General features: G+C 35.6%; 2 protein-coding genes across 5 annotated transcripts; both read left to right on the top strand.

Moving 5' to 3' along the window:
* The first annotated feature begins 1,030 nt into the window (after positions 1-1,030).
* LOC138128185 (uncharacterized) lies at positions 1,031-6,855 on the top strand. The gene is made up of 3 exons (XM_069044369.1): positions 1,031-1,148; positions 1,903-6,451; positions 6,502-6,855. The coding sequence occupies exons 1-3, from the start codon at positions 1,137-1,139 to the stop codon at positions 6,528-6,530; spliced, it is 4,590 nt and encodes a 1,529-aa protein (XP_068900470.1). The 5' UTR covers positions 1,031-1,136; the 3' UTR covers positions 6,531-6,855.
* A 42-nt stretch (positions 6,856-6,897) lies between these two features.
* Positions 6,898-11,043, top strand: LOC138128186 (2-methoxy-6-polyprenyl-1,4-benzoquinol methylase, mitochondrial-like). 4 transcript variants are annotated; one of them, XM_069044373.1, is made up of 7 exons: positions 6,995-8,546; positions 8,597-8,830; positions 9,182-9,243; positions 9,296-9,445; positions 9,545-9,875; positions 9,925-10,033; positions 10,577-11,043. In XM_069044373.1, exons 2-7 carry the CDS (start codon positions 8,826-8,828, stop codon positions 10,679-10,681), a joined length of 762 nt encoding a protein of 253 aa, XP_068900474.1. In that variant the 5' UTR covers positions 6,995-8,546; positions 8,597-8,825; the 3' UTR covers positions 10,682-11,043. The 4 variants fall into 4 exon arrangements, with proteins under 4 accessions (XP_068900473.1, XP_068900474.1, XP_068900475.1 ...); XM_069044372.1 differs by having other exon boundaries at positions 6,898-8,546; positions 9,182-9,445; positions 10,577-10,972; XM_069044374.1 differs by lacking the exon at positions 9,182-9,243 and having other exon boundaries at positions 10,577-10,978.
* Positions 11,044-11,713: the final 670 nt, after the last annotated feature.

The raw sequence follows: 11,713 nt of genomic DNA, 5'->3' as shown, positions 1-11,713 counted from the left end.
TTGCTGTTTTCTTGGTTACTTTAAATACCTCTTCTTCCTCCTCTTCTTATCTTCCTTTTATGCCTTCACCTGTTCTTTTCTTTCTTTTCTTTTCTTCCAGGAACACACCTACACTTTTTTGGCTCATATGAAAAATGGCGGAGGTGCCGGGCTGGAGACTTTAATGGTGCGTTCAAAAGGTAGCGCAGGAAAGATGGTGGTGGTGTCGGGCAAGAGATCTCTTGTTATCTCTAGCCTGATAATTTTTTTATGTGTTTTCTAGTGTTGGGCATAATCGATAAATGTATTTCAATAATCGAATGAATCGAAATAATCGCTTTGAATAATCCAAATATCATTCAATTTTCCAATAATTATGGATGATGCGCATGCGCAGTTTTGCATTTATCTTACGTCGTCCCGACTCCGACAAACGTCAATAGTTCTATGTTACTCAGATCGACGGTTTAGAGTGAGATGCATAGAGCGACCATCGTAATTGCGAACGTAGCAAAAGCAACGAACTTGTTTGACATGTGTTGAAAAGAGACAGCTACATACACGTAGTTCGTGTTATAAACTGATACAACTGCATATACAGGGTGATTTACGAGGAATAATGAGCCCGACGGAATAGAAAATGCAACCCGCAATTCATCAGGAGAAAAACCCGGACATTTACCGCTTCAATGTCCGGCTTTTTGTTGCAATGTATTGTGGGTTGCATTTTCTATTCCGTCGGGCTCATTATTCCTCGTAAATCACCCTGTATTTTGAGAATAAACTATAACAGAAATGCAACAACGATCTCGCATAAGATTTGAACCTCTCAAAACAAGTCTCTGAATCGTTAGCTTCACGATTGAAAGAGAAAAATCTGCTTGCACTAACAAACGTATGGGTTATTTGTAACTCAAAAACTGGAGCTGATAAAAAAAAACTAGAGGCATTTTCGGCAACAGCACACAAAATTTACTTGGAAACGGCAAAAAAATCTGAGGCAACATATACTGTGTAAACTAGTGTTATCATTCGTGATAACGTATATCACGTTATATGATAAGCTAATAATCCTATGTCAGATAAAGTAAGTGTTCAATAAATGTATTTTAACAAAAAACATGTTTTTGATGTGACAGTCTAAAGTGCATCCTAACATGGGGAGTACGGTAATAATTCTTTATTATTATTATTTATTTTATTATTTGTTTGTTCTATCCAATGTTTTCCTTTCTATACTGTTCCATTCGTATAGTTTATTCTCAAAATATTTATGCAGTTGTATCAGTTTATAATACGAACTACGTGTACGTGTATGTAGCTATCTCTTTTCAACACATGTCAAACAACTTCGTTGCCTTTGCTACGTTCGCTCTATGCATCTCACTCTATTGACGTTTGTCGAAGTCGGGACGACGTAAGATAAATTCAAAACTGCGCATGCGCATCATCCATAATTATTGGAAAATTGAATGATTATTCAAAGCGATTATTTCGATTCATTCGATTATGGAAATACATTTATCGATTATGCCCAACACTAGAAAATACTTTAATTGAAATTTAAATTGGCAGAAATTATGCCTTGCTGTCAAATACGGACGAACGGTATGTCGTCTTCTTGATTCAGGCGTGACGTCACTGCATATATTTCGGATATAAACTATAGCAGAAACTAAATTCTCAATTAACATTCATTATTGAGTATGTATTGATCATTTTTCATGATTTGGTAAAATGATTTGAAAAAAATACAACAAAGAAAACGTAAATGTCTAGCTTTGCATTTAGAGTACTTGACAGTTGATTAATCAATACGACTTTATCGCAATGCAATAACTCACTTATCTGCGATAAACAATTCGTTTTGTTCGTTAAGTTCCCTAAAAACGTGTTTTTGTTATCTCAAACTATCTCTTATAGAACACCCCCGGCCTTGGTATCGAATACGAAATCCTCGTCCCTGCGTATTTCGCATTAAAATTAAACAACAAAGATGTTCAACAATTCTCGATTCAGAGTAACGTAAAACATTTCGGAAATATGGACGACGTGGTGGTGGACATTTCGACACAAAACAACAACCAACTGCGACTTGCCATTCAGCTGAAACAGAAAGAAAACAAACACAAGAAATTGTCACCGGGAAGTTTCGAAGCGCAAACAGGCAACTTCAGTTTGAAAAAATATTGCCAAGCTTTTAAAAATCTGACTGACCAGAACAAACAGTCCCAATTTATTCTGTACACGAACGCCGACTTTGATCCCCATCGAAAAGAAGAAGTGACCAATTTTAAAATGATCGAGGACCACCAATCTGACGTAAATCTGCTTTTAAACACAAGTTTTGACGGAAGAAATGTCTACAAATTTGAAGTGAACGAAAATACGCCTGAGGAAGAAAAAGTGACAAAATTAGATTACCAAGAGTTTTTGTCTCGGTTTAGAGTGTTTGTTTGTCAAAAAAATTTTCAAGACCTCGAACAAGACTTGATCGATATTTTGCACAACGAGAACATAGTTTTGAAGTATTTGAATTTGTTCAGAAAATGGCACCAAGGCAGATTCACAAATAAAACGATGGATAAAGCAACGGTGAACGTTCATCTTATCGATATTTTTTTGTCACCATTTGTGATAACAGATAGTTATCTCTTTGATAGTAAAAATCGCAATTTAGCATTGTTTGATAAAGCAATTCAAGAGTTTGACTTGACTTTGATAAACGAGACGTGCAAGGACTTCCTTGAAAAGTTTTCAGAAGAAGTTGAAGAAGAAGAAGAAGATTCCAACATGTTAAGCGATGAAAGGTTCATTTTGTTAGCAAAAGAGCACAAGATTATTGAGAAATCTGTAACGCAACTAGAAAGAGCAATAAAACTGAAATTGTTGCACTATTTTTGTCGAAAACCGTTAATCGTCGATTTTAACGAAACTTCACAAAGTCTGATTTACAAAATAATGGAACTCCTTCAGCTAGAAAACGAAATAAAATTTGTCCTATTGGGCCGCGAAATTCACACAAAGAAACTGTCTCGTTTTAGAATTTTCGAAAATTTGGACAACTTGTGTAATCAGACACTGTACACAGATTTTGTCCGGGCGTGTCGACTGTCCTTGCAGGGTAGAAATGAGATAACACTCGAAGAACTGATCGATTCTTTCGTAGAGATTCGTGGATTTGTTGGAACAAAAGAACTGTTGCAAATGTTAAAGGGCAATTTTTTAATCGGTCAAGAAAAGGAATCTATGCCCTTTTATTACATTCACAGGAAGATTTCTGCAAATGTTTTAAAGTTGGACACACTTCTAGATCCCACATTCTTGAAAGAAAATCTGCTCGTCGTCAATTTTTATGGAAAACTTGAACAACTGCAAGCTAAATTTCGATTTCACAAAATAAACATTGTCAACAGTAATGATTATATAATGTCGAGAGAAGTTCCAGAAGATCCAATACTAATATCCACTTCTGAACAATTTTCAGAGAAACTCTTGGTTGATATTGGTAAAATAGAAAGATTCCGATCCGTGTGGTATTTGAAAATGATAGATGACGACAGTTTTGTGACAGTAAGATGGATCAAAAAGGTCTTGGAAAAATTGACTTGGAAGAAAACATCTGTAACGGAAGAAAAAATCGCTGACCATTTTGACAGATCTGTCAATATTTTATGCGCCCATCCGGGAATGGGTAAGTCGACGATGTTGAGAAGATTGAGGAACGAGTGCGATTCAACATTTTGGACAGTCGGAGTGGACCTCAAAGCGCACAACAAATTTTTGAGAAGCAAAAAAACTGTCCACGTATTTTTAAGATATTTGTTGAACGCGAACGACAACGTTTTTTCGGAGCAAGTCAGAAATGTATTTTCGTCAACGAAGAAAGTAGTTTTTTTCCTTGATGGTCTCGACGAAATTGAAAACATTTGCGTCGACAATGTCTTATCTTACGTTCAAGAATTGTCTTCAAAGGGATTTCGCGTGTGGATTTCTTCTCGAAAAAATTTAAAGGAAAAGTTGGAATCGTCCTTCGGGGAATTTTTGATAGACCTGGAGGAAATTGACAAAGAACAACAACAAATCTATATAAAGAGTCGCTTGCAGGAGGAATATCGAACAGAAGAAATAGAAAACGTGATCGATAAAATTTTTAGCAGCGCTGACATCATCAACAATTGTCAAGTTTTGGGTATACCTCTTCAGCTCTACGTCATAACACAAACTTTCCTCGATGACAAAGAATTATACCACAACTTGACTGAGAACATTTTCATTTTGACCAAAATGTATAAATTTTTTTTCCATGGAAGATTCAAACACAATCGCGACAAAGAACAATCCAAAAATCCACATCTAGACTTGACAGAAGTGGAAGACACTTTAGAAAAATACGAGCCTCTTGCTTTACAATCTCTCTTCGACAATAACATTTTCGGGAAACTCAATATTGACATGAGACGAAGCCGGCGTTTTTTGAACGAAGTCAAAACAAACAAGGATCCTCTGGGGATTGTTATTACCGTTAGTGGTGAGGACAAGGCGATTTTTGAACACTACACATACGCAGAGTACTTTGCTGCCAAGTTTTTTGCAAACAGCTTCGACAACGCCAGACTTTTACAAGAAGAGCTGTTTTCTGACAGATACAAGAATTTGATGATGATTTTTAGTCTGATTTTGGCGGAGGAAAATCCTCTACATCTCGCAGTGATTTATCGAGATGTAGATCTGGTGGTGAGATCCATCGAGGACAAGAATACTTACGACAAGGGAGGCCGCAGTCCTCTTCATATTGCTGCATGTAGCGGAGAAAGATTTGGTATTTCTAGAACGACTGGTATCAAAGAAAACAATTTGCAAGACATACTCATACTTGAACACGTCGTCAAATTTGATCATCTTGAACAAGACAAGTTGTTTAAATGGAATTCGCTGGACTACGCCTTCAGGAACAAATGTCTTATCTCTGCTGAGTTGATTTTAAGGAAATACGGTTCCTGTAGACAAGCTTCTAAATACTTCTTATCATACGTGAATGCAGTACGATTCGTCCAATTCTGTATAAAACATGGTTGTCCACATTTAATGTCAGCCGTTTTAAAACATGAAGGATGTCTTTTAATTCCTTATGTAAACTCATTTTTATTCTCACTCTTAATTAAAATAACAATAAGAAGTTGTTATTTTCAAAAAAAAGAAATGTTAGCTCACCTGTTCACTGTTGCTGATAATCCAGTCAAACACGGAGATGACGAAGTAAACATATTGTATTTCACCATTAGAAATAAATGTTTCAACTGGAGGAAGTCCTTGCAAGAGAAAGATTCCACTCTCAAGGTAGGAATTGCTGAGATTATTACAGTTAACCAAGAAAACGAAAACTTGTACCTTAGCGATATTGATAAGAGCGAACTGATCGATCTGTTCATCAAAAACGGTTTCAGTCTGAACGACAAGAACATCGATGGAGACACGGTCTTGCATTTATTTGTTGAAAACGAAACCTTAGATGCAGCTGCAGAAATAGACCTGCAAGTGATAGATTTACTTATCAGAAAAGGGATAGATGTCGATGCGAGTAACAAAAAAGGGGTCACACCTCTACATTTGGCTGCTCGAAGTGGAGGCTACGACATTGTTGCTAAACTGTTGGATGTTGGAGCGGACCCTAGATTGGCAACACTCGATGGAAACAACGTTCTCCATGATGCCGTGGTTGGAAGGAACACTGAAGTCATCAATTTGTTCTTGACCAAGGGTCTCGACGTAAACGCTTCCAACAACCAAGAAGAAACTCCTCTGCACTTCGCTGGGAGAAGCGGACACATGGGTGTTATTAATTTTCTGTTAGAGAAAGGTGCACGCATTGACAGTGTGTCTGCAAAAAAAGAAACGACATTACATTGGGCAGTTCGGAGCGGAAGTTGTGAAATAGTTGAGTTCTTTATTGACCGAGGTTTAGATATTGATTCTGCAAACTCAGAAGAAGAAACGGCTCTACTTCTAGCTCTCAAAATGCGAAATATCGACATTATCAAGCTTCTGCTCGCGAGAGGAGCAAGCCGTAAAGACAGCAAAGTAGTGTACGAGGCGGCACAATTGGCAGATTCGAAACTGATGAATCTGCTCCTGTCAGAAGGGTTTTGTATAAATGTAGCAAATGATCGTGGAGAAACGGCGTTGCATCTTGCCGCTCAAGAAGGAAGTATAGATGCTGCTGTATTTTTAATTGAGAATGAAGCATTTGTTGATGTTTTTACACAGGATAATATATCGCCATTGCATTTGGCTGTTTACAGAGGAAGTTTGCAATTTGTTAGATTTTTGTTACGGAAAGGCGTGGATTTGACTAGAGTGGATGTCAGAAACGAAAAATATCCGCTACACGAAGCTGTGGAGGATGGACAGCTGGACGAAACACTATTGAGGAAAATGACGATACGAATACATCTTCAAAATTGCAAACCAGGTAAAAGTCATTGGTGGTGTTTAAGTTGTACTAATAATATTTATTTTCAGGAAATGTTAAAAGCAGCAAGAAAGAATAAAGAAAATAGCAGTTAATTCAACATCAACGATCGTAAATTTCTATTCTTCTATTTAGTTTATTATTTTGTTAGAGATCAATTAGCACCCATTTACGAATGAAACTAATTTCAAATCGTCTAAATGAAAAACAATGTATAAGGGGGTCATGCACGAAACCCGGTAAGGTTCGATAAGATATTGCAAATTCAAAAGCACGATAACTGATATTGTTGAAGCATTGTATTTGTCGTTTTATTAACGATTTGCAAATTATGAGTTTCGTGAATCTACCTCTAAGGAATGAAATAATAAGTAGATAGTAATATATGTGCCCTTTTCCTTGTATTTTGCATTTTTTTTCGATTCGTGATTACATCCTTTACATACACAAAACAAAACACACCAAAAAATAAAAAAGAAACAAGTTCCATTCCCATCCCTCATCCCTCTCCCTCTCCGTTCCTTCCTTCCCCTTCGGTTGCTCAGAGCTATTTCGAGATGGTTCGACTCGACTCTCTCTCTTATTCTGAATTCTCCTACTCTTTCCCATGCTTCTTCGTTCACTATTCTGTCGTAAGGTATAACTGTTTCCCCCCTGCTATCCATATAGGTCCATTCCCCTTCTTCGTCCCCTTCTTCGTCCCCTTGTTTGATCCCGTTCAATACCTCCCACTTATTTTCTTCGATCCATTTGATCAGTCTCTTCCCCTCTGCATTTTCCACCTTGTCTTTGGATTTTCTTTTCCCATCCCTCTCTCCTCTTCCCAGTTTCTTTCTCCTCTTTCTCTTATTCTCCCGTTGAAGTTTCCTCCGAAGAGTATACAATTTCTCCTGTTTTCTTTCGTTGCGGCTTCGACACGTCTTTTTGTTGTCTTCTTCTCTTTACTGTATGTAAATTGTCATTATTTTCCACCATTTATTGCCTATATGAACTTTTCTTTCCATGCATCCTTTTTCTTCTCTCTTTTCTTGTCGCTTTTGTTTATTCCCCCCAATTTCCCCCTGTTATTATTCCCCTGGTAGCTGTTCCCTTTTCCTTTTCCTTTTTTGGCCCCTTTGTACTGTTTCGGTAGCGACTTTCCCCTTTGTGCTACTTCTCTTTATACTTTTTCTCGCCGGTTCGTCTTCTCTCTTCTCTCCTTCTTCTAAAAATTTTTCTTCAGTTTCTCCTTTCTCTCATCCTATATAGATCATTCCCCGTTTATCTGCATCTTCCTGTATCCTATTTGTACTACTTTTCCTCTATTTCTCTGTTCTATAGCCAGCTCTCTTAACTTCTTTTGTGTTTTCCTTTCTTCGTTTGTCAAATCGTCATCTACATATATACATGCTCTCTCCTTTTCTTTCCTTCAGCTTTCCTTCAGCATTATGTTCTTCTTCTGCTCCCAACTTTCCATTTTTGCCAGCATCACCTTATCTTTAATCATTTTAAATGCTTTCTTTACGTTCACTTTCACCCGTATCTCCCTTTCTAACAATTTTTCCATCTCCTCTCTATATTTCCTCTTATTCCCCCCATTTCGGTTATTATAAGATTATTCTTCCTCTCCTTCTTTTCTCATTGTTCCATCTTTTCCTCTATCATTTTTATCCATTTCATCTAAATTGCCTCCTGTGCATGCCATTTTTCTTCTCTCTTAATTCCGCCGTATCCTCTTTTATCTCTCTAACCATGGTTTTTATTTCCTTATCCATTTCCTTACTTTTATTTCCTTCTTCGCTTCTACTTGGGGATTTTCCCGTTCTGGAACTCTTTCTGAATGGGTTCGTGCCTTTTCAGACGTCTTACCCTCTTCTCTTTCCCTGTTGTTGCTTTCTTTTCTTACTTTCGGCGTTTTGGGCATACCCTTTCTTTCTTGCCCGCTGCCTTCTGCTTATCACCTCTCACTCACCAATTGCTGTTTTTACTAAACACGTCTGTTCACTATCGCTGCAAGACCAGGAATCTTTTGGTTCAAGAGATTACACCAATCAATATCTACCGAACACAATTATTTTAAGAAAGCTCGAATAATGGACCAAGTAAGTTTTTAACGGTAAGTTTCAGTAATAAAATTTAATTGCCTATTACAGGCTGCATTTTCAGACTTGGATGACCCTTTTTGCTTTGTTGTTGGTGTTGGTGTCATTGAAATCATGAAAACACCATCGGTTTTTGAAATAAATGGAATTTGATATTAAAGTGCAAAATTTAGCTATGATTTGTTATTAAATTGTGCGGTCACTTCCACAAAAGAGGTTGACATGGGTTATTTATGGTACCCTTTAGAAACTAAAGAATTACTAGAAAAGTTCTCAACAGATGTTTACCAACAATGAGGTATTTATTTATGACACTGTAGTTGTAAATCTTGGTCATTTTTCGCGGTTAATGTTAGAATTGGAATAATTCAAAAAATAATAATTTTCTTTTGATGCGAATTTCATGAATGTGTTCTTTGAATTAATTGAGCGGATCGATAAAGCAAATAATTTGTATGTTAAATATCAGGTACTAAATCCTTGATTTGTCATTTATACTTTACACCTATAAAAATTTTCAAAGTGATATCTACGCATTAACATTTGCACTGTAGTAAAAGCAAAGTAGTCACTACAAGTTGGTGTCTTGATTACGACATACAATGTTGTTTAAACGACTGCTTTATGTAAATTTTTTACCAAACGCAAGATATTTAAATGGAACACAAACGAAGACCAAGTCAACGAAAGATATTCAAGAGCAGGAAAAGGGTTTGTTTTATGAATCATAAATTAACCTGTAAGCCACAAAATACGATTTTAGTTATCCAAATATTCGATCATGCGGCCTCTAGTTATGACAATCTAATTGATGTTATGTGGTTGGGAATTCATCGATCCTGGAGAAAAAAACTGATAGATCGTTTAGCACCTGTAGAAAACACAAAACTTATCGACGTGGCTGGGGGAACTGGTAAATATTTCTGCGAAAATTGTAAAATATTATACATTATTTAGTTATCTCTTGTTCTTTGCTATAGCATCTGGTACATAATTTAACTTTTGCTGACAGGTGCTGGAACATTTTACTTTCTCGATTACATCCGTCGCAATAATGTAGCAAAAAATTGTCACGTCACCCTATGCGACATTAATGAATCCATGATGGAAATTGCTAAACGCAAAGCTGTGAAATATGATCCAAAGTTAATTAGTTTTGTCAAAGGTGATGCTGAAGATTTGCCATTTGAAAACGCATCGTTTAATGCATACACTATGTGTTTTGGAATGAAATATTGCCAAAACGTTGACAAGGTTTTCAACGAAGCTTACCGAGTCTTGCAACCTGGGGGAAAGATTTTGCATTTGGAGCTCAACCAAGTGGAAAATAAAGTTGTGAAATGGTTGGTAATGTGTTTGTTGACTGACATTAATAAAATTATTGCTTTAAAGGTTATTCAACCAATACGGTAAATATATGGTACCTATGTTTGGGCGTTTGTATCGTCAGACGCCACTCATGATATATTTGATGGAAAGCATCCAAAGATTTCCTGACCAGGTAGGTCTAAAACAATATTACATTTTAAAATAATGTCAACAGAAACGGTGAAGTAATTAGTGGCAAAAAGACCTTCTGAAATTTTCTTTCGTCACATTTTAGATTTCATTTTTTAATACATATTATAATACGAGAAGTTAACCATACTTTATGACATTTCAATTTTAATTTAATTTAATTCTTCAAAAGAAAATCTTGGGCAACAAATGTACATTACTTATTCTTTTGGTTAATTTCCGGATGTCATTCCGACTTCTGGAAATTAGACAACCAAACATTATATTTGGAGTAAGGATGTTGAAGAAAAAAATTTCTTTACTTTAGTATCGGGTGCTCATTTAAATTTCCAGTCAAAGTTGCCGTTGAAGAGTCAATTGTGAACGCACCATTCGTGTAAAAACGTAAGATTTAAACAGCTGATCCGTGATCCGTTATCCGTAGTGTATTCACAATCGACTCTTCAACGGCAAATTTGACCGGAAATTAAATGAACACCCGTTACATTACAGATTTTCGTTGTTTACTGCCAACAATTATTTGTAGGAAAGCCTTAAAACTATGATGGAAGAAGCAGGGTTTCAACAAGTAACTTATGAAAATTTACATTCAGGTATGGCAACTATACACATGGGAATTAAACCGTATTGATTTTTACGCAACTGATATGTTATTATTATAAATTTATAAATTATTATTATTAAAATATTAAAAGTATTAAACCCTGTAGACAAAATGAACAACATTATCTTATTCTGTAGATATGTAGTTTAGTTAAATTGGGATCAAATTAAATATTCAAAATTGCTCGCGTGTACCTTTTTCGTGATTTTCTAATCGATAAAAATATCAAGTTTTTAAAATTCAGTTAACTACATATTTCAAAGAATGTCTTTTTTAACAGAGAAGTACTGAAAAGGATGTCCTCTTTCATGATCTGTCATCAAAATTGTTATTTTGAAATTTTAAAATTTCATATAATTGTACGAAAATGATGAAGTTATTAAAAGTTTTTCTACTACACCGATTTACGACTCACTTTTCGTACCTTCCAGCAAATAAGTGTCAGTTTGAATGTGGTAGTAAAAATGTACTAGATTCCTTTCTTAAAAAATTCCACAAAATAACATAACAAACATATGTATGTATGACCACTCTTTTGCCTAAATCTCATCGCATAAGTACTTACAATTCCTAAATAGAAGGTAGTTCACGTCAAAGAAAATCCCTTCCTGATAATTGTTTTCCATGTGACAACGTTAACGAAAGGCACAAGAATAGATTTTTTCTAAAGGATCAATCCACTTCAGAATTAATTTACTGAGTGTTTTAGGTTGAGAAAAAAAAGCGTTTGCATTTTGCGAATGTTTTTTAAACTACAACTTGGTTATACATTTAATAACATGTAATCAATTTCCTGAAAATCAATTTTAAATTATTTATTAATTCAATAATAGCCCTTTATCAAAAAATATGTCGTTAAGCAATACTCATTATAATATCTAGCCTTCCTTCAATATAAAAAAAATCTGGAAATAAGACATCATTTCCTAACTATTATTTTTCCATATGGCTGAGGATTGTCAAGAAGCCTTGGCATTATTTGAATTTTAAACTTTCAATTTAAGGATATACATAATTGGTTGTCACGTACGGACCTGTTAGTATCATGACCAATTCCAT

Source organism: Tenebrio molitor, chromosome 4 (genome assembly GCF_963966145.1).
Source record: "Tenebrio molitor chromosome 4, icTenMoli1.1, whole genome shotgun sequence".
NCBI classification, from domain to species: domain Eukaryota; kingdom Metazoa; phylum Arthropoda; class Insecta; order Coleoptera; family Tenebrionidae; genus Tenebrio; species Tenebrio molitor.
This window is presented reverse-complemented; position numbering and strand designations above follow the sequence as displayed.

What these genes read in the sequence shown, in the direction of transcription:
- LOC138128186 (XM_069044370.1), top strand. Translation starts at nt 9,135, where the DNA reads ATGTTGTTTAAACGACTGCTTTATGTAAATTTTTTACCAAACGCAAGA. An exon ending in TATTCAAGAGCAGGAAAAGG is followed by an intron (nt 9,244 to 9,295) that starts GTTTGTTTTATG and finishes ATACGATTTTAG; the next exon opens with TTATCCAAATATTCGATCAT. An exon ending in TCCAAAGATTTCCTGACCAG is followed by an intron (nt 10,034 to 10,576) that starts GTAGGTCTAAAA and finishes AATTATTTGTAG; the next exon opens with GAAAGCCTTAAAACTATGAT.
- LOC138128185 (XM_069044369.1), top strand. An exon ending in TCTTCAAAATTGCAAACCAG is followed by an intron (nt 6,452 to 6,501) that starts GTAAAAGTCATT and finishes ATTTATTTTCAG; the next exon opens with GAAATGTTAAAAGCAGCAAG.